The 23,488-nt window shown below is 35.3% G+C and overlaps 1 protein-coding gene across 1 annotated transcript in view; it reads right to left on the bottom strand.

Annotated features, from left to right (window-relative positions):
• Ugt8 (UDP glycosyltransferase 8) overlaps nt 1-22,523 on the bottom strand; it is a 51,706-nt gene extending 29,183 nt beyond the window's left edge. The window contains exon 1 of the mRNA XM_026389688.2: nt 21,702-22,523. Within this exon, the coding sequence (XP_026245473.1) occupies nt 21,702-22,523 (822 nt within the window). The remainder of the gene's footprint in view (nt 1-21,701) is intronic.
• Between the last annotated feature and the right edge of the window lie 965 nt (nt 22,524-23,488).

Genomic DNA, 23,488 nt, shown 5'->3' with positions numbered 1-23,488 from the left:
TGCTCATCTAATTATTTAAATTAGCAGTTATCTTTTTCACCGTGAATTTCAAACAGATAAGTAATTTATGCTGTGCTTGTTTTCAACAAAAGATATCTGATTCCAAGTTCTCTTAGTTAGCAATAAAAAAACAAATGGAAGGCTTTTTTTTTTCTCCCTAAGAGGAGAAATTGTTTTGTTACTAATAAATTCCATGGGAATCATTCTTTAAATATCACGTCACATATAAATTTTGTAAAACACCATAACTGAGCACATCTGTCAGAAGTACTTCTGAACTAATTCACTTTTAAAGACCAAATGTGAATAGATAGCCTATAATACTTCTAATTATATGCCACATAAGATGATTATATCTGCATTTTGTATGTTTATATCTGACTCCCTCCTTTAAAATTTTTTTAAAGAGAGAGAGAGAGAATTTTTTTAATATTTATTTTTCAGTTTTCGGCGGACACAACATCTTTGTTTGTATGTGGTGCTGAGGATCGAACCCGGGCTGCACGCATGCCAGGCGAGCGTGCTACCACTTGAGCCACATCCCCAGACCAAATGTACATTCTTGACAGAACTTTATTCATTCTATCTTCTTCCCCAAAACCTTGAAAAGTTTTAGTTCTCAGGAAGAATTTAATAAATACTTGCTAAAGTAATGGTGTCCTGAAGGACTTAAAGTCTACCTATTTCACTAATCTATCCCTGCATAACTCAGACAAATAAGAAGCATTTTATAGATCATCTTAAGTCCCAAAACATAACAAAAGTCTATTTGTGTAGAACTATTTAACTTGAATCCACTGGTATACAAAATTGCTAACTTCTTTAATGAAAGCAGGGTTCCCTATGACAATCATAAGAAAATTTTTATTCCTCATCTCTATTTTTTCTTAATCCTGTATAAATCATTATCCAGGATTTCATTGGAGTATTTAGTTACCATTTGTAAGTCTTTTTCTGTTTCCAACATTGTGATATATGAGAAAATCTATTATGTGTTTACATAACATGGTCTAATCAAATAAGTAGAATCATACTATGTGCAAGGGTCCAGAAGACACAAAACACTACTCATTTTGTACTAGTTTTGTTTAATGGTTCAGCCTATTTGATACCAAATTAACTTCACAGAGGCCAGAAATAGCGGTTAGGAACAAAGGCCTTCAAAGAGACCTGAGCCTGATATTTTACTATGTGACTTGAAAAGAGGTAATGATTTTTCATTACCTGATTTTAAAAAAATGAGGTAACCAATAGTTCTTGCACCTCACAGGTATAAGAGGAGATCATGGGGATAAAAGAAATGGCGCATAAAATGCCCTTCACACTGGATCCTCACAGTAAGTACTCAACAAATGGTAACCACTGGTGTTATTTTAATGGATACTGAGTAGTGAAATTTTTTTTTTCTTTTTTCCAGTACCAGGGACTGAACTCGGGGGCACTTAACTACTGAGCCACATTCCCAACTCTATTTTTGCTTTTTTTTTTTTAGAGATAGGGTCTCACCAAGTTGCTTAGTGCCTTGCTAAATTGCTGAGGCTGCCTTTGAACTCTGCCTGCCTCAGCTTCCAAGCTGCTGGGATGACAGGTGCCTGGCCTGAGTGTGAAATTCTTAATGTTTCTTCCATTAAAGAAACTCTACGATAGCTTGGAAACAATTTTTCACCAATATTTAGACTAGTTAATTTGCTCACTGAATTTTCTCCACTATAAACAATCTAAATTCCCTTCCATAATTTTTTCCAATCCTTGAAGATGATCAAGACATCTATATCTCTGGGTCTTGAAAATAGTTAGTAGGTGTGATAATTATTTAATTATCATAGTTAGAAATATTAAGACATAAAGACTCCAATGAATATCTAGCCATGTGATAAGTTCCAGCAAAGTAGTACATAAAAATGACAACCTAAGAGGCAAGCGGGCCATTTTCAGCTCTAGAGGGACTATGCAGAGGAGCATGTTTACCACTATACACTCAGCACACTCTGCAAGTAATAGAACATTAATTGAATGTCAACAGGCATTAACTGAGTGAAAAAAAAAAAGAGGATGTGGAATTCTTGTAGGCATAAAGCAAAGGACAGAACATTTTAGGAAGGGAAAGATTTGAAAATGCATAGACCTAATTTAATATTATAGTCACATATTAATTCAGTGTTTATGGAAGACCTACAATACTCTTCAGGGGCACAAAGATGATGAAATAAGAGGTCCGGTCGAGGAACCAATGGTCATCACAGAACAAGGAGGAAAAGATGAGTAAATAAATCATTACAATTCAATGTGATGAGCTAAAACAGGTTATGGGATTTAGATTTTTTAAAAATCAAAGCTTTTGAGGCTGAGATTGTAGCTCAGTGGTAGAGTACTTGCCTATCATATGTGAGGCCCTAAGTTCGTTTCTCAGGACCACATAAAAATAAATAAATAAAATGTCTATCAACAATTAATGTGTGTGTGTATGTGTGTGTGTGTGTGTGTATCAAAGCTTCCTTTCAAATAAAATTATATTAAAAATGGAGAACAGATCAGTTGACCTGTAAGGAGTAATCATGAAGAACAAAATCAGAAATGTATGATGAATAAGCAAGCAGATCTGATAGCTGCAAGTCTCAGTTTAAGAGACTTGAAGATCATTCAAGTGGGAGCACACAAAAGAAGATAAATAACAAGCACTGCTTTATTTGAAGGTCAATCAATCATTGTTTTTAGAGTAGATTAGATTCATGGAATAGGGTTTGAGACTGGATGAAGCCTAGAAAACAGGTTGGTGGGCTCTATGCTCTATCACTGCTCACAAATGAAGTGTTAAAATTTTGCAGAAAATGGGAGTGGAAATAAAATGGAACAGAAAAGGATGAATGACATTTCCAAAGAAGAACCACCCACCCTTGCTGAAACCAGAAAGAATGAATCATGAAAAGAATTCAAGGAACATGTATTTCATTCTTGATGTGTCACAGCTTTCAAGAGATTTTAACAGAATATTAAATAAGAATGCCTGATAGCCAAAGTGATTCCTTTTCTATATGTTTATGTAATATGCTTAAAGTCTTATTTCCCCACCATCTGAGAAACTGATATATAATTTACAAATGCATTCATTAATCCAACAGAGATTCACTGAGCACCTACCATGTATATTACCAATGACTGAGCTCAGCACCATCAGAAGGAGATACAGTGACTGATCTTTTGTTTGTGAAGTAGGGCTCTACTATAAACTAATGCCCTGAACCTACTTAAAGGCTGAATATTACTAACCTCTCTCAGAAATGTGATTATAAAACATTTTTTTTTCTAATTCCCAAAAAGTTCCTCTTTATCAGAAATCACTTTTCTGGAGCTTTGAAAGAAAAGCTAATAGCTTGAAGATGTAAATGGCTACAAAAAATAAAAAAAAAAATTCAACCAAAGTTAATATAAGCAAAAAAGCTCAAGGTCCTTCAGCCACCAAACCTATGAACAATTTCTTGATTCCTCAGGGCTCAGTCCTAATGTTTTTCAAGCTTAACTGTCCCAACTATTTCTGCTTAATTGTCCCCACAGTAACTCAAATAATTTTTAAGGTGTTTTATTATTCCTCAAAGCTAGGTAACTTAAAATGTAAACTTTTTACAACATTTCTTTCCATCCCCCTGAATATGAAGATATAATTGCCTAGGAGCCAATGTACTTCTAGGTTTTCATCCTTTAATATAAGCAAAAAAGCTTATATTAAAAAAGCTTTAATATAAGCAAAAAAATCAGAGAGAATTGATTGTCCCTCTTAAGTCCTGAGAGAGACCTATTCATGGTTTTTATCTTGAACTTTAACCCCAAATTATACGAACTAAAATCCCACTGAAGTAACAAGAACTCAAAAGGGCTTTGGTTCTTGTTTTCCAAAGGTGACTGTCTTCCTTATAGGGATGTTTTGCAGTTTGAATAGGATATTGCCACACCCAGTGCATTAAATCATTAGCAATTACTTAGTTCCCAGCAAGATGAATGCATGATTATAATTTCTTGGTTAGAATTTTATCAATGTGTTCTTTCTAAGAGGCTGTTCTGCGAAACCTGTTCTTTTTACCAACTTCTTGGGCTGTCAATATTTTGCTTCCGTAATTCTGCTGTTGTATTTTCACTTGAATGAGCCTGTGCATACTGAGTCACTCGGCATAGACAGCTGAATAAACTGCACTCATCGCTTTGTATATAAACTTCCTTTTATTTATTTTACCTTTCTCTTTCATAGCTATTTTAGTTTGTGAGCAATTGGATTTAAGTTAGCTGTTTGACTTTCGGTTGACAAGTGATAAAAACGTCTTGATTTCAAAAACATTGTTTTAAAGGCTCTTTAGAGGGGTAAGTCATAAAAAAAATAAATAGAGTGGAAATGTTTAAAGACTATTTTTCATCTTGCATTTAGAGAAATGCCTTATAATACAGAATAAGGTGCTTTTATCTTGTGAATTATGATCTTCGAGCCCCTCAGATAGGTTGTGTGATCTCTGATCAGTACTATGCCTCAATCATAACACAGTCAGATACAGCTACTTTGTTAATTTTTCTTCAAAATGTGAAATCACTTTTCTGGAGCTTTGAAAGAAAAGCTAATAGCTTAAAGATGTAAATGGCTACAAAAAAATAAAAAATTCAACCAGAGTTAATGTAAGCAAAAAAGCTCAAGGTCCTTCAGCCAGAAATTGCTGCATCTGACCTTACAATTCTATTAACACATGAGGGTCATGTTAACAATTTTAAAAAGAAGAGACTTACTCAGCATATGGGTAATACTGACACCCCCTCCCACACCTTACAAGGATAATGGGGCCCCTTTTTTCCTTTTATTAATCTTTATTTTTGTCCCTCTAATATGAATTTCCATGCACTTAAAAACTACTAAATTTTAACTTACAACTTTCAAATTCACTTTAAAACTATCAGTATTGTTAGTGTTATTTTCAGAGCACAGATGAAACAAAAAAAAATATAAACCTACAAATATAAGCCATCTACAAACTTTCCCTTTTTTTGCCAAAGTGCAAAAGAAGATGAGAAGGCTAATTCAGGCATGGAGAAATACATAAAATTCTTTCAAGATTAACTGTTTCTATTTTACATTCTAAAATCCAATAGATATATTTTTTCTTTACCATCTATTTCCCTACAGTTTACTCCAATAGTTTATTAAATCAGTTACTGCAATCACTTTACTAAAATGGTCAATCATTCATCTTAAGAATCAATAAATATCACCAGTACCCCCAAGGGTCTTAATATCACCATAACTCTGGTCAGATAAATAACTCGGCTGGGTGCACTGGCACACATCTGTAATCCCAGCTATTCAGGATGCTGAGGCAGAAAGATCATAAGTTCGAGGCTAGTATGGGTGCTTGCCAAGCATGTACAAGGTCCTGGTTCAAGTCTCAGTCTGACTAAATAAATAAGTAAATCTGTACTAACATACACTGAGGCTTATATAGACACCAAATATTATTTTTATTTCTTTTTCTTTTTTAAACTGGTATATCATGGAAGTTTTTGTTGGTGTAACATTCTAAATTATAAAATAACTTTGTTACTTCTGTAAATTGCAATTTATGATTGGGTCATTTAGGGCAGTCACTAAACTCAAGTTTAATATAATCCAAGTACTTTGATTGTGAAACTGAGCCAAGAGGGACAGATCTCTCACATGGCTGGAGGAAAGGGAAGAAATAAACTAATAATAATAGTGTATTTTAAGGTAACATCACTTAAAAAGATAGCAATGCCACCCCTAGCTACCATCCAAAATGAATAGAAGATTTTTTTCAAAGAAAGTTAATACATATATATTATACACTATATGTGTGTGTGTGTAAGTGTATAATATATCACAAAAATTCAGAAATATTTATACATTTTTTAACTTTCTTTGAAAAAAAATATTTTATTCATTTTGGATGGCTGCTAGGGTCCCCTTGGGTTAATAACTATAAATTTATTTCTCCTGAAAAATATTACATAAGTAGAAACCTGAAAATGTTTCTCTTCTAAGAAATATCCCTTTCTGTGAAATTTATCAACCTGTGAGATCTCAACAGTGAAAAGAAAAATGTACTAACTATCACTCTAAACTAACTGGTCAAAAACTGGTCTTTTGTGAACCCAGAAAAGCATCCATCATCCCCACTCCAGTTCATTGCTTCCATGTGATCCCTTTTTCCTCCTACCATGCTATGTGAGGAAGACACTTGAAGCAATCAAGGGAAAGTAATCCCCTGTGAGCCAAGATACTTATTATCTGGCTCATTTTCATAAGGGGATTATTTTCTGTTTTCATGAAGTTAAGATTCAAAGCAATTACATCATTTGCCCAATGACCTACAACCCATAATACTAAAATCACAATTAAAAATTAAAACTCAGATTTGCTGTATCAAAACCTATTCTCATTCTAATACTAAGCAGCTTCCTTAAATTTAGTTCAGTCAAAGTTGGCTTCTTAAAAAAAAAAAAATACTAAGATACTCAGATGATATCAAAAAAAGTCAAATGGTAGCATAAAAGAAAAAAAGGCATTATATAAGACAGAGATTCATTCTAAATTAACTCAAGCTCAATGGAGCCACCTTTCTTGATATCAGTCTCTGGACACATAATCCCATTCCAGCCCTCTGCCTCAACCTCGCCTAGATTTAATGGGTATGTGAATGTCATTATGTTAAACAAGAGACCAAGGAACATCAGAATAAACAGGCTTGGAGATGGCAGGTTCTTCCAATCCTTTATAGGAGGGCATGGTTAATATACAATTTAGCCGTAACATTGAGAATAGATTCTAACACTGAATGAATATTTGCTGGTGGTTACTGAATGAATGAAATGAGTGATTGGAGTCTGGTAAAGAGGATAGAAGAGATGTTAGATCACTGTCCTTTATTTCCTGTTGAGGATTTCTTTCAAGAGTGAAATCAGCTATTAGAATCCCAGGGTTAAGAAAAGTACAGACTACATGTGAGACCCTTGAGAGTATTAAGGACTATAGCATTTTACGCTGCAACCACAGCACCTAACAAAAGGGAAGTACTCAAAAATTACTGCTAAATAAGTAACTGAATATAACAAGAATATAGGTATAAAGAACTGGGCATTTTTTAAAAAGAATGAAATAATATTCTTAGTCAAAATCCTAATCAGCTAAGGGAGTCTCTGAGGCCAAGAAAGTATGAATTGCACGTAGGATAGAAGCTAGAAAATCTATAGCAAGAGATATGTAATGATGACAGTTGGACCCAAGTATGGATGGACCAGTGCCAACCTATAAAATCTCATGGAATCACAAAATGACAGAGTGTATTCATCACTCAACCAAGCAGCTATTGCAAGGGATTAACTTTCTAATAAAACAGAGATTATGCAGAATGAACAAATATTAAAACAACCTACAAGTCAGCCTATACAGTAGCAAAAGAAGGTCCTTGATCCATGTCAATAAAGTTCTATATAAAGGATGGAAAAGTACGGAAAAAAGAGGAGAGAGGGAAGACAGATGAATGTCCCTAACATTTGTCTAGGATAGAGATTTCTTTATTTTTTTTTTCCAGGACCTTTAGTTATTGGGTTCCCCAGAGGGTCTTATTATAAGGCATTGGTCTAACTCAGTAGAAATAGCACGGATTAAAAGTCAAGGATGGTCAAACTACAGTAGAGCACCGTTGGAACTCTCAAGTGAAAAGCTGGTACTGGTCAGGCTTGGTAGTGCAAGCCTGTAATCCCAGCAGCTTGGGAAGCTGAGTCAGGCCAATAGTGAATTCAGCCTCAGCAAATTAGCAAGGCCCTAAGCCACTTAGTGAGACCCTGTCTCTAAATAAAATACAAAGGGAGGGGATGTGGCTCAGTGGTTGAGTGCCCCTGGGTTCAATCCCCAGTACCAAACAAAAACCAAAACCTGGTCCCTGTTCCTTTAGCCCAGGCCTTCATGACATTCTCCCTGTTTTCCTTCACAGCACTTCTAAATGTCAATTACTAAGCCTAGTAGTTTAATGTTCATGTCTCTCATTAGACTTAAGCTCCTTGAAGACAAAACTCAAGTTTGTTTGGCTAGGTCCTATTCTCAGGAGCTAACACAGTCTCTGAATTTAGGAAATTTTCAATGTATAATAGATAAATAAAATTTTCCATTATATTCTGACCTCATCATCATAATAAAATAACTTTGGGGAGATTGTTTTTAAGTAACTAAAGCAAGTTTCATCTGTCATTCTATACAATAGTATATTCTATGTAACTGATGTCAAGAAGTCTGCTAGAAGTTTTAATATACATTATTAATAAGATGTACATTTTATTAATCTGGAATAAGGTATATATGAGGTTACAAATTTTAACCTGTGGTTCTAAAGATTTAATTTAGCCCAAACTCTTCAATTTGCAATGAATAATTTGGGGCTATTTTAATGAAATAGTTCCGAATTGCTTAACCTAGGTACAAATGCAGTTATCTGAAACCTGCTGTGAATTGAGTCTTTCTAGAACATTCAGTTTGCACTACAGCTGCAGTCCACTGCTAATGGAAGCTCCTATAAGAGGTGCCCTAAACTTCTTTCCTTGTTCATACTGAGTATGTACAACATATGAACTTAATTATGACTTGTGTACTGTGACAGAGAGACGTCCTCAGGCTCTGTGACACCAAATGGCCCAAGAAGGCCAAACCTTAAGAGAAACTGATATTCTTTTTTATTGTTGTCATTCTGGAAGGGTCTACTCCTTCTCTTACAGTTAAACAATTAAACCACAGTTGTCAGTTTCCACTTGGCTTTCAGCACACCTGCTTTAAAAATTAATTTCTGTTTTATTCTTCCATGGATTGTGAAATAAGATAATTAAGCTCTATAGAGGGTAAACAATTGGAGTAAATTAATGCAGGGTGAAAAAGGCCTGAAGGTTACTACTGTGAACAAACATATGAACTTTAGTTCCTGGACATTTTAACATTTATTTTGGCTTCTGAATATCTTTTTGATTTTCTAGCTTTCTGGTTGTCATCCAGATTAGTGAGATCGCCAAAATACTTTGCTTATTATTGGAGTTGTAGGAAAAATTACACTGAAATTCCAAATCTTTGCATCTCTATTAAATATGCTCTTAAAAATAACAGCTTACCTTAGTGAATGATGTGTTTTATATGATGTGTGATGGCAGACATGAGACTCAAACTCTGAACTCTAGAGTCCAGGGACTTTTATTACTTCAGGTACATAGGGTGCACACTACATGAATTGGTGAAGCAGAACTAGTCAATAAAGTTTAGGACTAATTGTGTACCTGGTGACTTTCAGACAATCAGGAAGACTTGCTTATTTCCCAAAATGCATTTTTCAAAACAAGGATAGTTTCAACAAAATCTGTACAGCTCACACATTTTCAATGCACTGAAGTATTTTCTTCACATCTTGACTTCTCAATATGGCTTGTGTCCAGTCTATTTTATTCTTAAGCCTAAAAGAGAAAGTCAAATCTATAGGACAATGTTAAGCGCCCATTATATTAGCACCATGTCAGATTTTTTTTTTTTGGGGGGGGGTGGTAGTGGTGTTGGGGATTGAATCCAGGGCCTTGTGCATGAGAGGCAAACACTCTACCAACTGAGCTATATCCCCAGCCCAACCAGGTTAGAAATTTAACATTGGCTATTACTTTTGAAGTCACAGTGACTTTGACATCTGGGGCTATAAAAAGCTGAAAATGCTGCACTACTTCCTTTCTCAAACAAGTTCAAAACTTTGAGACTAATAATGCCCCCATTCAAGTGAGCCACAAAGACTGATATTGGGGATACCCAGAGCATGCCCCCAAACCCTTTGGAATCACTGTATTTCTGCCATTTACTAACCAAACTACTTATGTTGCTAATATTGATTCTTCTGACTTAATGCTAGACCATTGACTTCAGTATAAAATATTCACTACTCCTAAAAAGCTAATGGGTTAAACTGCTCTCAGCCATTAATACATATCACTGAATGAACTCATTCTTTGCTGCAGCTTACCACATAAAAGGTTTAGAAAAAAAGGTGTGTGTGTGGGTATGGGGGTGTGTGTGTGTGTGTGTGTGTGTGTGTGTGTGTGTTACTGAGGATTGTACCTAGCACCTTCTGCATGCTAGCCAAGCACTCTACCACTGAGCTACATCCCAAGCCCTTTTTAAAATTCCGTTTTGAGGCAGAGTCTCACTAAGTTGCCCAGACTGACCTGGAACTTGTGATCCTTCTGACTCAGCCTCCCAAGTAGCTGGGATTACAGGTGTGTGCCACAGTGGGCTGCAAGAAACAAGATGGTTTTTATTAAAGTAAAGTAAAGAGGGACATTTGGAACATCAGGCAGACTGAACCACAGTAAGGTCAACTGAGGATGCTCTAGTGTGATTCTTGGCCACAGAGTTCCAATTAGGGGTGACACAAAGTGCAGGGGAGAGAGCAGTAGAATGTTTATGCCTATGAGGTGGAGGGAGCTGTTGAAAAGAGTAGAACAGAAGAAAATGAGACAACAGAAAGAAGTTGAAAGATCAAGTGTAAATTTAGCAATTCTGACTAAGGCTGGCCTTATTTTAAAGAGATTATGGATTTCTGTGAAAGGAGAATATTGACAAATTATTCCTAGTAGGTGAAGACATTTTATTTAATGATTGCCTGCTTACATATTCAGCACAAATGCTTATTAATGAAACCACTAATGTATAAAGATTATTTATCTGTTTCTTAAACAAAAATGGTATTGTATCAGCTTCACTGAGTATGCTTTGTGTGGTTTGATTTTCTAATTAGCAATTCTTAGCATGATTAAATGCTAAATACACAGCTGTGTAAAGCTTCAGCTGGTAGTAACCAGTAGTGCCTAATACTGACTTTTTAAAGAGAATAACAAAAGTACTCAAATACTGGATATAAAACTTTTGAGGCCCTATTCAAATAAAAGAAATAAAGTTATCAATATAAGCATTGATTGTATACAATAGGTGAATAAAGCTAATGGTTATGTAGTATTAGTCACTTCTGTTGAAAAGCTATGTGGACTAGAGAAAAAACAGCCCTAGCTTAAGTAGCATATCCAGTTGAAATCACATATGCATACATATGATTTCCATTAAACTGTAATTTTTTAAAAAATTAAAATTTATTACTAAGCAAGCTTATCATACACTGCACCATCTACATTAAAACACTGTCATCAGAGGCCCATACATGATTTGAAAACACACCAAAAATGGAGTCTTGCATTCAACTGAAAACAAGCTGTACATAATCTATTACATAAGTAAATTCTTTTTATTTTTACCTTTCTTGTAACATCTAACAATCCTAAATAGTTAAAAATAATGGAGACTTTTGTATCTTCATAACAGAAAACAACCATATTACACATCAGCATAAACATCTTTAAATCTATAAAGATCTAATAGACAAGCCTCATTTTGAAGATTTATTTACAAAACAAGTTGCTTAAAATTTATCGGAAACAACTGTTAGGGAAAAAAAATGAAAAGCATTTGAAGTTTACCAAAATTAAGTCAAAATTTGCAAAGAGTTGAAGCATTTTCCTGTACTTTCAACTTTTGCCTTTTATAAAACACATTTTCATATTTAATAATTTCTGTATTACAAAAAAATCAAAACATTTAACTTCCAAAAAGGATTAACTAATATATACACAAACATATATATACATATGTATATGTTAGTTTATCCTTAAAGATATACACATATATGTATGTATAGATGTGTGTGTATGTATATATGTATATATGTGTATGTGTGTGTATGTATATGTATGTATGTGATGTTTAATGTGCCCTAAAATTCTCTTTAAGGTTACAGTTCAAGAAAAAATATTTTCATAACAACGGTAATTTAATTATATTCTCTGGAAGAAAATGTGGTTTATGAATTATACAAAATGAAATCGGGGACTGAATTTTTAATCATTAGTTTTTAAAAATGCTATTTCTAATTATCGTTTCTGATTTACTAGAAAAGTCAAAGTTTCCATAGTACATACATTGCAAAAATCAGTCCTTTTGTAGGCCTTCCCCCTTGACTACCCCCAAAAGGCCCCACCTTTATGAAATACTGTACATCTGCTTGACTTTGCTTCCATCAACATAACTTCACCAAATATAAGAATGTTTCAAGTTAAGAATAGAAGTCTGCATTTTAATATATTAATGGTGCTCAAAAATATTCTCTTTCACATCATTACTGAAGTGGAAGAAACTTTAAACAAACCGAGCCTCACCATTCACCTGTCCATAATTCATATGAGCAAGGTGATCTTCCCCAGGATCTGCAGTGAGAGGCTGAATGTATTCACTTGGTTCCCAGTGGGTGCTCTGCCAACTTTGGCAATAAGATAGACACACAGATCTAACTGGATTGTCAAAGGAAAGTGTGGATTATTATAGAGTGCAGTTGTTCATTGTTATTTATCTGCTTTACATTTAAGATTGTCCAGAGATATAACCAATGCAAACACACCGGGAAACATCAGATTCAGTAGCAATCATAATAGCTGGGCCCAAAACACCACTTGTTCTGGTCACCCTTTACTTTTTAGGTCATGACTTCTCAGAACTTTGGAGGCTCGCCCTACCACCCTACCCCTTGACTTAATTTCTACACAGTAGAACACTAGAGACTGTACATCTCTATGTAAATGATATCACTTATGTCCATGGTATTAGTACAATATTTTGGGAGTCCCATATTTGAATAACTATCTCTGACTTTTCCTATCAACACTATGTTTACAGTTTGCAATGTCAATTTGACATCTGCACTTGTATATCCACAGGCTTCTCAAATTCAACATGCCTCAAACTAAATACAGAATTTCCTGCCAACATGTGTTCATCCTTCAGTCTGTCTCTTCAAGGAAATGCCATTGCTCAAGCAGGTTTGGCCTGTTTTCTTAAAATCCCCTGTACTTGACTCCAGCTCAGTCAATTCTACCTCCCAAATAGTCTTAGAATCACTCTACTTCTCACCACCTCTGAAGCCACCAAACCACATCTGAGCTACTGCAACTTCCACTCACTTAATCCTCCCTGTCTCCTTTCTTTCCTTCTTACTTTCTTCACAAAACAACCAGCATAACCCTTTTAAAAGTAAATCCAAGCATGTGCTAGCCCACTTAAAACCTCAGTATGAATTCCAAACTCTTTACAATGTATAAGAACTCATCTCTGCTCACCTCTCCAAACTGAGTAGAGCCACCTTCCCTCACCTCATGCCATCAATTCTTCAGCACCTGGATCTCTGCCAGGTCTTCAAAGCACTGGGTCCTTCCCACTTCCCCTCTTAGGTATGGGTGCACTCTCTCTCCAGTGACTACCTTCCCTAGAGGCACTACTATGATCACCTGGGAAAGCAGTGTGTGTTTTGTTTGTTTTTTGTTTTGTATTTTACTCTACAAGAACAGATGTGGCACAAAGAAACTATAACTTGTATTTAACATTGTTAGCTTAGTGTCTGGCCCATATTGGGACCCAATGATCTGCACTGAATGTGAAAGAAAATGGCTATCCCTTATTTGAGTAGTCATTCCTTTGTGGTTGGCAAATCTTTTCACTACCACACATGTGAAAAAGTTCTAAAAGGACTTTGCAGCGAAAAAGTAAATGTCAAATCAGCTTAGCTGATCCTTGCCATGGTCCAAAAATGGTGGTAGGAGATTTAATTAGCCTCAAAGTTTTAATATTTATCAAGTTACTTGGGCTGTTTTCACTGATAAAAAGTTATAGTGTAAAAATAATTTTCTCTCTTTTTTTGAAAAATGAATATAATTAATTCATGCAAATTTAATTAATTAATTTTTGCAAAATGAATTAATGTAACTTCAAGTTACAAACACTGCAGGAATTAACATGAGAGTGGGTGGGATGTAAAGAATGACTCAGATCTCAAAGAGTTTTGCTTCCTCCATTACTTTTTCTGGAAGATTTAAAATTTTATGGAACCTAGAGTTTTTCTTAAAGATCTATGCAAATTAAATCTTTTCAACTGCTATAAAAGACCAATTTCTGTAAATCTAATTGAGTATAAAACAATACAATTCAACAGACATTTATTAAGCAGTTGTTATACTCAATGAAGTATAAAATCAGCTCAACTTTGGTAAGTTTATTTTTACTATATTATAGATCCTGGGGCTTGGGGAAGCAGAAGCAAATTGAAGAAAAATAAATAACATCTAAAACATGGCATTAGGCTTCCCTCTTGCATCTGAACAACACAATTCTCCTGAAAAGCCACCCTATCGAAAATCACCCACATGAAATACTACAGGCAAAAGTTAATGACCACTTTAATAGGAAGTCTCTGAAGTAGAAAAACATTTCAGAGAAAAGCAAGATCTGCCTTTTGATCTTCCTGTCTCATATTTCATTGCACTCTTACCTCTCAGAGTACTTTCTAGAATGGATGCTCTGTGAACCAACTAATTAACTGACTATATTTATGTTAATATAATCAGAATTCTTGAATCTACTAAACATGGATCCTACAAAGAGCAATAAAGGCTGCTTTACAAAAATATACCTTGACACAGAGAAAAAAAAAAAAAACAGTAGAGATGAATGAAAAGAGAGAGAAGAGTTTGAAAGAATTAGTTCTGAGATCTTTACCTTCTTCGAACAGGACCGCACGCACATGGACCGCACATGGACACTGTATTTAGATCTACATCTTAAAGCAAGGGTTGGTAATTCTCCAGAAATTTTGTCTGATTTCACAAAATGAAATTCTAAGGTAATGAACTGACCAAATGTGCAACAAAATCCAGAGTTTTTCTAGTTCTTGAAATCAATATACATACACATTTTCTTTGGTACAATTTACACTGAAGATAATTCTCTAAAACAGAGGAAAATTTGTAATTAACTTGAAAAAAAAAGGTGTTTCTCACAAAACACATTATAACACAATTAAAATTTCTGGATCACAAGATTCAGATTATGGTTGAGTTTAAAGCAATGGCTCTCAAAGAGTAGACCCAATAGTATCACATCACCAGAGAACTTGTACAAATTATTAGGCCCACACTGGACCTACTAAGTGACCTACAATCAAGACTTAACATGTATGCCATAAAATTCTGATCTACACAATACTGAGGAAAGGAAATGAGAGTACAAATTATACAAAAGGATATATCGTATATACAGGAAAACATAAGGATGAAGACTGGGATTGGTTGCTGGGTCTGTACCCTCAGTTTTAGAAAATATTCAACTTACTTTTAAGGTTTCTACGTTATGTAGTCCAGGCTCATTGAAGTTTGACTATGGAACTGAGCCTGGGCAGGAAATCAGACTAGAAGGACAGATGTCATCAATATGCCTGGAGTTTCCCCTCAGTTCCCTGAGGAATAAGAAACACAAAAATAGAATGGACAGGTGTACAGGCAGCAAAGAGAGGCTGGAATTCCAGCTGTCTGGCTCCTCCATTTAAAGGCCTGAAAAATCACAGACATACCCCTAAGTCTAAAGAGGCCAGCATCTGGAGACCCTCAGAGCTACTCCCTTAATTCTTTCTGCCCTTGAGAAGACATATCCATCAGTTTCTGCTCGTTTAAAAGACACTCATGAGGGCCTAAGACCACATCTTTCACTTGTTAGATTCCTTCTACTTCCATGAGAACAATAATGTAGGAAAGATAAATAAAAATCCTGAAGCAGTACCAGAGTCAAGTGCTAGAACAGAGATGAATGCTTCCCCTACATCCATCCTACACCTCCACCCAGAAACTATTCTTCTATGTGCTATGTGGAAAACAGGGATTGATCCATGACTCAGTAATTATAGATTATCATAAACTACAAGAGTTACTACAGCAATAATAACAGCAACAACTACCACCACCAGATCTAGCCACAACTGTTATCCACCAAAATCCTCTTGGGTGAGTACCCTCATGTTAATAGGGCTGACTCCTTTATCCAAGAATTGCATGAAGACCAAGATTCAAAGTCACAATCACTTGGCTAAAGAAAAAAAAAATAACATGTTTTTTTCTCTTTGCAAAACACTGCCCAGTGTCTGGAAAGCTGGTATAAAATATTCCATAAACAAAACTAGGAAGTAGGTAGTTTGTTTTCAGTATCACTGATTCTTCATAAACCGATGCTCACTTCATCCTCTCTGTCAAAATCTGCACTCAGGAATAGATCCAGCAAACTCATTGGCAGTAGCAACTTTAATTTCCAAAATAGAACTATTTGGATTGGAATGAGAAGTATTTATTGAAAATATCATACCAAAAATATTGGTGCCAACAGTAATTTATTTGCAAAAATTGTCATTTGTAGAAATGATCTGTTAAAAAATATTTCACTTACCATTGCCAGTATTTCAATTAATATGTAAATGAACAATTCTCTGGGGCATATTAAAGCTTTAAGACTTAGCAGAGGGTAAGAGGTGTTTAAAAATCATGCCAGGCCCTTAAATATCAATTATCAACATGTTTTATTTGAATTTGGTTGTATATTTTGTTCTCATATTAGAAAATGCTTTTATACTCATAAAGCCTACAGAAACAATAGATAAACTGTTTAAAACTACAATGCTACTCAGAAAATTATGGTATCAGTGAACTGAACAGTAAGGTATTGATGGTTTCAACAGTGCCTGATTTACTTCCTGGGTAGATTCACTTAACAAGGCAATCTAGTTTCTTACTACAAAATAAAGACAAAAATGTATAAGCTACAAAACTACTGCAAATACATCTGCAAGAACATTTTACGTTAATGAGTTCCCATAGGGAATCTATTATTTCTGCTCAACTATCATGTTGTATTGAATATCTGAACTCAGAATTAGTAAATAGAATGAAATTATTAGTCTCTTCCAAACACTGTTGTCCTCAATTTTCTGATCCCCAAACAGCTACCAATATAGTATAATATTACTATACTGATGAAGACATTCTATAAAAACTATTTGTGAATAATGGGATCTAAATTAGGAACCCAACTATATAGGATATATATTTTGATTAATAATACTTATTTTAAAACTAGCACTTTAATCAATATGGTATAATAGCTATAATGCTGTCTCAGATTTTAAATATCATGAGATAATATGTTAGAAATGTAAATGTAAAATATTATTAAAATGTCCTTGATTTTCCATAACTGCTGCAACCCTGCATCAGCCTTACAGCACTAAGGACTCTAGTCCCACATCCCAGCCTAGGAACTCCATTCCTTAGTGGTGAGATCAGCTTTCAAACACCACATGGACAGTAAATAATGGCTTCCATGTGAATTTCCATGTGAATCAATGAATGCTGGAGACACACAGGAAGGCACTGTTGTTTACTTCTTGGTTTTATTCTTCTCACAATCTTATCTCCTCACAAGGGGCTTATCTATTCAATCTGTTGTTTTTTCTTTCATTTTCTAGGTAGTCTGGCCAATGACAAAATGACAAACAGTAGTTATTCCATGATCCTCACCTTGATCTCCTGCTATTTCTTTGTTTTCTCTCTTTATATGTATTTATTTATTTATTTTTGGCACCAGAGATTGAACCCAGGGGTGCTTACCCTGGAGCTACATCTCCAGCTCTTTTTATGTTTACTCTGTGACAGGGTCTCACTAAGTTGATGAGACTGGCTTTGGCCTCCTAAGCTACTGAGATTACACACTTGGACTCATCTCTTTTCTTATTTCTTACTATCTCTCTGCTCAAGACTATGCTTCCTTCAATTAAAAATTCCCAAAACAGGAAAATGAAGATGCTCTTATCACTCCTTACCTGGCATTAAAGCATCACTGAAGGGCACCTAAGGAGTGCCATGCCAGCTAAAATCTTCCTTCAAGACAGAAATAGCTGCTCTGTCATTCATTACTATCCCTGTTTACATGCATATTTGGAACAGAGTAGAGATTATTTTAGTTTAACAATTGAGTAATGTCTGGCTCTCTCTTTTCTAAGTATCAATAACATTAAAACAGGTATAACAGTTCATTAAAATAACTTAGCCTGCAATTTTTTTATTGCTTTATGGCTGGGATGGTATAAGGACCTCCATTTGGAACAAACAGATAACAATGGTTATAATAACAATATTGTTGCACTAGCCAAATCATCTAATTTTTTGGCAACTATTTCTACTTGATATAGTTCACTCAATATTAAATATTTATTGAATGCAAACTTTTTTTTGCAGGCACTCAGTGTGCAAAAGTGAACAAGGAGGGTATCTGCCTTCAAGATGGCCACGTTCTGGTCAGAAAGAGTGTGGTATGGAAAACCAACAGTGAAGGCAAAATGGTTCAGTACTGTAAGAGTTGAAAAGTGGCAAAGATCCAACTACCTGACAGGGCCAAAGCACAGGCCAATGGGTAATCACCCAAAAACCATCACGTGCAATGTTTTCATTTTTATAACTGAAAGTTTCCTGAAGTGAACCAGTATATTGTATTACAAGTTATTACAAATTACTGTTATTACCCTCCAATAAAACTACTAAAAGCTACAATCACTATCTATTAGATTTCATTCACTTTTAATATTTAAAGGACCTACTCAAAATAGGGACCTATTTAAAGGTCTTTGTCTTGGCCAAAGCAAAGCTTATTTATTTTTTTGCATCCATGTTTTCTACTGACCTGCCACGGCATAGCACATAAAACACTGTACTGATATGGTCCAATCTCAACCTCTTCCCCTTTATCCACATCTTTTGGGACTCCTTACATGGGCACCCAAGTAGTTGATACTACACCGAGAGGATTCCTCCAGGAACAGTTCCAACGTGCATTTTAAAATGACTCTATCATCAAGACACTCTGTTTCCTCACTTTTAACCAACACAACACTTTGGAATCAAAAGCATTTGGAATCAGTTGATTCCTATTAGCAAATCCTTAAAGAACTAAAGTCCTAAAAAGAGAATCATCTAATGCTTACTTTAAGCACTAACAATCTTTTGAGATATCAAAAATAAAAAATAGCAAAACCGCTCTCTCTGTATAATTTTGTACACAATTATAATTGTGTAAATGGAAGAAAAAATGAGTGACAAGAGGGATGGACATCTTGACAAACTAATATACAGCAAAACAATCCACATTACACAGGCTGTGTGGCAGAAACATTAAATGGAGCTGATCTAGATACTCTCTATAAAGATTCTTAAGACTCAATCGTTATGAAAGCTTCTAAAAATGTCTTTTAGAAATTTTCTCTACCTTTTCATTCCAGGTCGTGAAATTCAAATCCCTCTGGTCAAATCATCTCCAGACATCTGGAAAACTCAATCCATTCCCAGTGTAAGATAGCAAGGAAATTAACAATTAAGCCATTATTAGTGAACTGTGTGTTCTCCCTGGCTACTTGCTGCACCCTCTTGTTTAGTGTCAAACCATGCCTTGTAAATAATACAGGCATTTGAAAAACTCATTAACTTTTAGAACCCCATGGTATAGTTTATCATCTCACATAAATCAACTCGAGAAATCTCAGTAGGAACACAAGTGTTCCCAAGCACATAAAACCTCAACAAAGTAAGGAATATCTAAAAGACATATCATTTTTCAAATACTCCCTGCTGAAGAACTAAAATGGTCTACTGAAATGAAAACAGCCTTTCAAACTTAGAATCCAAAACTTTCAATGCTAATAATATACTTACCCGTGTCCTTAAATTACATATAACATACGTGCCATACATGTATGTCTGTGTGTGACCCAACTACAAAGCAATTGTTGCAAACAGAAAACACACCTGAATAAAATCACTACAGAAAGCCTGAACGGGAAAAAAGAGCAGCAGAGTCCACAAAGTAGGCCAAAGCCCATGTCAAACAAGACATTATGGCAAATCAAAAAACTTTTGAGCGTTACCTCATGTGACCATACGAAGAAAACGCAAATGATTTTGTTTTTAAAGTAAAACAAACAGTGAAGCTAGTCAGGACATCAGGATGCATGGGAAGCAAGATAGGCTTCAACCATAAGGGGGAAATGCTCACATGCTATGCATCTTAATGAAGAACAAAGTATAAAAAATGACATAAAAAATTATCTGGACTTAAACTGTGACATTCAAGTTGCTGCAAGGAGTAGATTCCTTTTTCATAGTGATTCCTTCTTCAATAAGGTGATAAAAGACGAAAGAAGGCATCCACCAAATCAAACCAAAATGAGCTGACGGAGGGCACTGCTCTCATTGGGGGAGAGAAAGACCTGGACAGAATGAGGCTGATCTGTATAACATTATAAATGACTCCATTACAGTCAAGACAGACTTGCTTACCAAATCTTTTAGAAGGTACTTCTAAAATCTGATTTTAGCTACCTTTAATTAGAAGAGTGATATATCACAAGGTGACTCTGGTAGAGAATATATTAAGGATTCACATTGGACTTGGATAAATACATGAGTGGCTGAGATAAACTGGGGTTAATCCCTATCCCTTACAGTTGTCAGAGCGCTAAACAGTGACACTAGCTCTGGTGGCTGTATCAATTCAAAATGCTAGCACTGAACAGGATACAGATCTGGCTATTTCCATGTTTCTATGCTACATGAAATATATCAAGGTATTTCTTCTCAAGTATAATTCTAATGGTTGTATTAGAAAGACCATAGGTCATATATTCCAAACACCTTATTAACCCATAAAAAATTCTGCCCAGTGATTGTCATTATCTGATACCTATAGGAGAAAATCTGAATTTACTATTCAGCAAAGCTCTGATAGATTTGTTTGCATAGAGTACCCAGAGCTGGGGAAAAACAATTTAGCAGAGTTGTTTTGAGTAATTACTTTCAGAGATTAAGAGTAGAAATAGTTTCAATAAAGAAGATTCTGGAACAAGTCCTATGTTTCCTGGTAAATGGCATCAAATGTTGAGACAGCCTGAGATTAGAAAACCCACAACAGACATGTGTTTGGCTCCTGCTGGTTTAGGATACCTAATTAAAAGCAAACTAGGATGGAGAACAGAACATTCATGGATTCACTGATAGCTCAGCCAAAAAAAACTGAGGTTTGGCAGTGAACAAAAAGATTGTCTTGAAGTGGCATTGATTCTGTCCTTGAAATGAAATTGCACTAGAGCATGATTTCCTTAAAGAGTTACATTTCCTTACTAACTTAAATTAGTTGGTTGTCCACTTTGATGGAAGTCAGTGCCTCATTTCCATTGTAGGAGATAAACTTTCTAGTGATTCTGACTTTCCCAAGAAGAACCTTTATACCATCAGTTTATGTTAATTTGAGTTGACTAAACATAGAGACCTGTGATTGTGCTATTTGAGGAAAACAAATAGTTTAATAGCTTAATTTAATTGTTTAATTTAAACAAATAGTTTAATTAAAAACAAAAATTACACTCATTAAAACTAACCATCTCACTAAATTCTCTTCATATACTATAGTAATTACTTAAACAAAAATCTATTTCCCAGATAGTCTATTGACCATATGGCAGAGAGGCCTCTTGATAATATGGAAATGCTCATTCAGAGCAGGAATGTGTCCAGGGGAAGTGGTGGATCAGCAAATTAAGGCACTTTTGTATCCTAACTGCTTTTTCAAGTAGCCTTAGTTACGGAACAACCCTCTCTCTTCTGGAAATCAAAAGTGACCTTTACATTTAAAAAAAAAAAAAAAAAAAACAATTACCAAGAAGTTCAGCAAACCTTACTTCTGGTAGTGGGCTGGCCGGTTTGGTGAGGATTCCTCCTACATAAACAACGTTAGGCAGAGTGGGTCTTGGAAACTCCAGTGCCACGTCAGTACACAGCATCCACAGGCTGGACCCATGAACCAAATCATACATGGACTTCTCCGGCAGCAGGTTGTACTTCTGCATTATCCTTTCATATTTGGGAAGAACCAGAAAGCTGACCCCTAATCTGGAAATGAGGTAAACGCCGGTATTTTTCATCCTTTGCAGCAAGTTCATGCGGTCTGTGAGGAGTGAGTTAAACTCTGGGACGTAAGCTAATGGAGCAGGAGCTCCCACTTCAGCAGGATACCAAAGGCCAGTTGAAAATACAGCATATTTAACCCCTAAAAGATGGGCTATCACAAATCCACACATATCATTTGGGTCTACCAGCAGCAAATCAAACTTTTCTTTTTTCAGACTCTGGATTAGGGCTTGGTTGCCAACTATCATGTCACAGTTCTTAGTATAATGATCCAGTATGTCAAACAGTTCGACTGCTGTCAATCTCCCAGAGAAAATATTCCGCATTTTGGACTGCAGGAAAGCGTCAGAGGTGGTACTGTTGAAGATCCCTGGGTAGCGCTGGAGGCTGTAATGATTAGATGGGGCGATGTCTCTGCCTTCAGAAAGGAGGAACACTGTGCGGTGGCCCCTCTCATGCAAGGCTGAGGCTAGCGTCTTGAAAATGTACATATGGCTTTCAAACATAATTGGCGGCACGATGATGATTTTGGCAGCCCTCGCTATCCCAACAGCGCTCCACAGGAGCATGAAATACAGAGTGTAAGACTTCATAGCTGTAATGACAACCAGAGAACAACTTAAAACAGAATACAATGTTTACTATTCAAAACAATGTACAAAGTCTATGTTTTTCAAACTATCTGATGATCCAGTACTTTTAGAAATTATGCTAATATTTTTTCTAATTAAGCCTTCACTTTAAAATGCTAGACTGTTTAAGTACAGAATTGGAAACAACGTTGATACATATTTAAAATGGGCCAGTCTGAATGCATATAATTTCATGAATAACCTAGGATTTTATAATTTGAAATAAAACATAAAGTTGAATGACATGTGATAATTCTTCTTTGAATATAACCTATGAAACCATATGAAACCACTTAGGTTTATCTCCTAATTGAACATCAATGTTAATTCCAAGAAGAACAATCGAAAGTTTTTATTTCCAGATATATCAGCATACAAGCTTCTTACTTAAATCATCTAAATCAGCAGTCACATTCCCAATTATGACCAAAGCATACCAAACAGAGCAAGCTTTAGAAAACAATTCTTTTAAATAGCAGTTCAGTAACTCTGTAGAAAAGACTTTTCTCCCAAAGGAAAAAAATTATCTTTAGCATATATTTCCCTTCTACTAAACATCATTAAATATCCCAGAAGACTGCATTTGTGTAAGTTGTATCAATTTGCTGATGCATGCTAAGGGTGTTATCTAGGAGAGAAAATTTTTAGAAACGTTCAAGAGGTACTGCATATCAGAGAAGGGAATGCTGAGTGAACATGTCCCAGACCACACTTCTTATGTTCTACCTTTAACTTGGATACAGATGGCAAGTCAGATAATGGCTGTACATCCCAAGGCTAACACTTCTACTCTTTAATGCCAACAGATTTTGCGTAAAGCCATCCTCTACGGTTCTTTAGAAATGAACACATTACACATAGGGTCCACATAGAGTGCAAATACTTCCAACCTTACTCAACATAATTTATACTTGGACTCTAAATAG

The sequence above is a fragment of the Urocitellus parryii genome, chromosome 10, assembly GCF_045843805.1.
Source record: "Urocitellus parryii isolate mUroPar1 chromosome 10, mUroPar1.hap1, whole genome shotgun sequence".
NCBI lineage: Eukaryota > Metazoa > Chordata > Mammalia > Rodentia > Sciuridae > Urocitellus > Urocitellus parryii.
The sequence above is the reverse complement of the archived record's forward strand: the minus strand, read 5'-3'. Positions and strand labels throughout refer to the sequence as shown.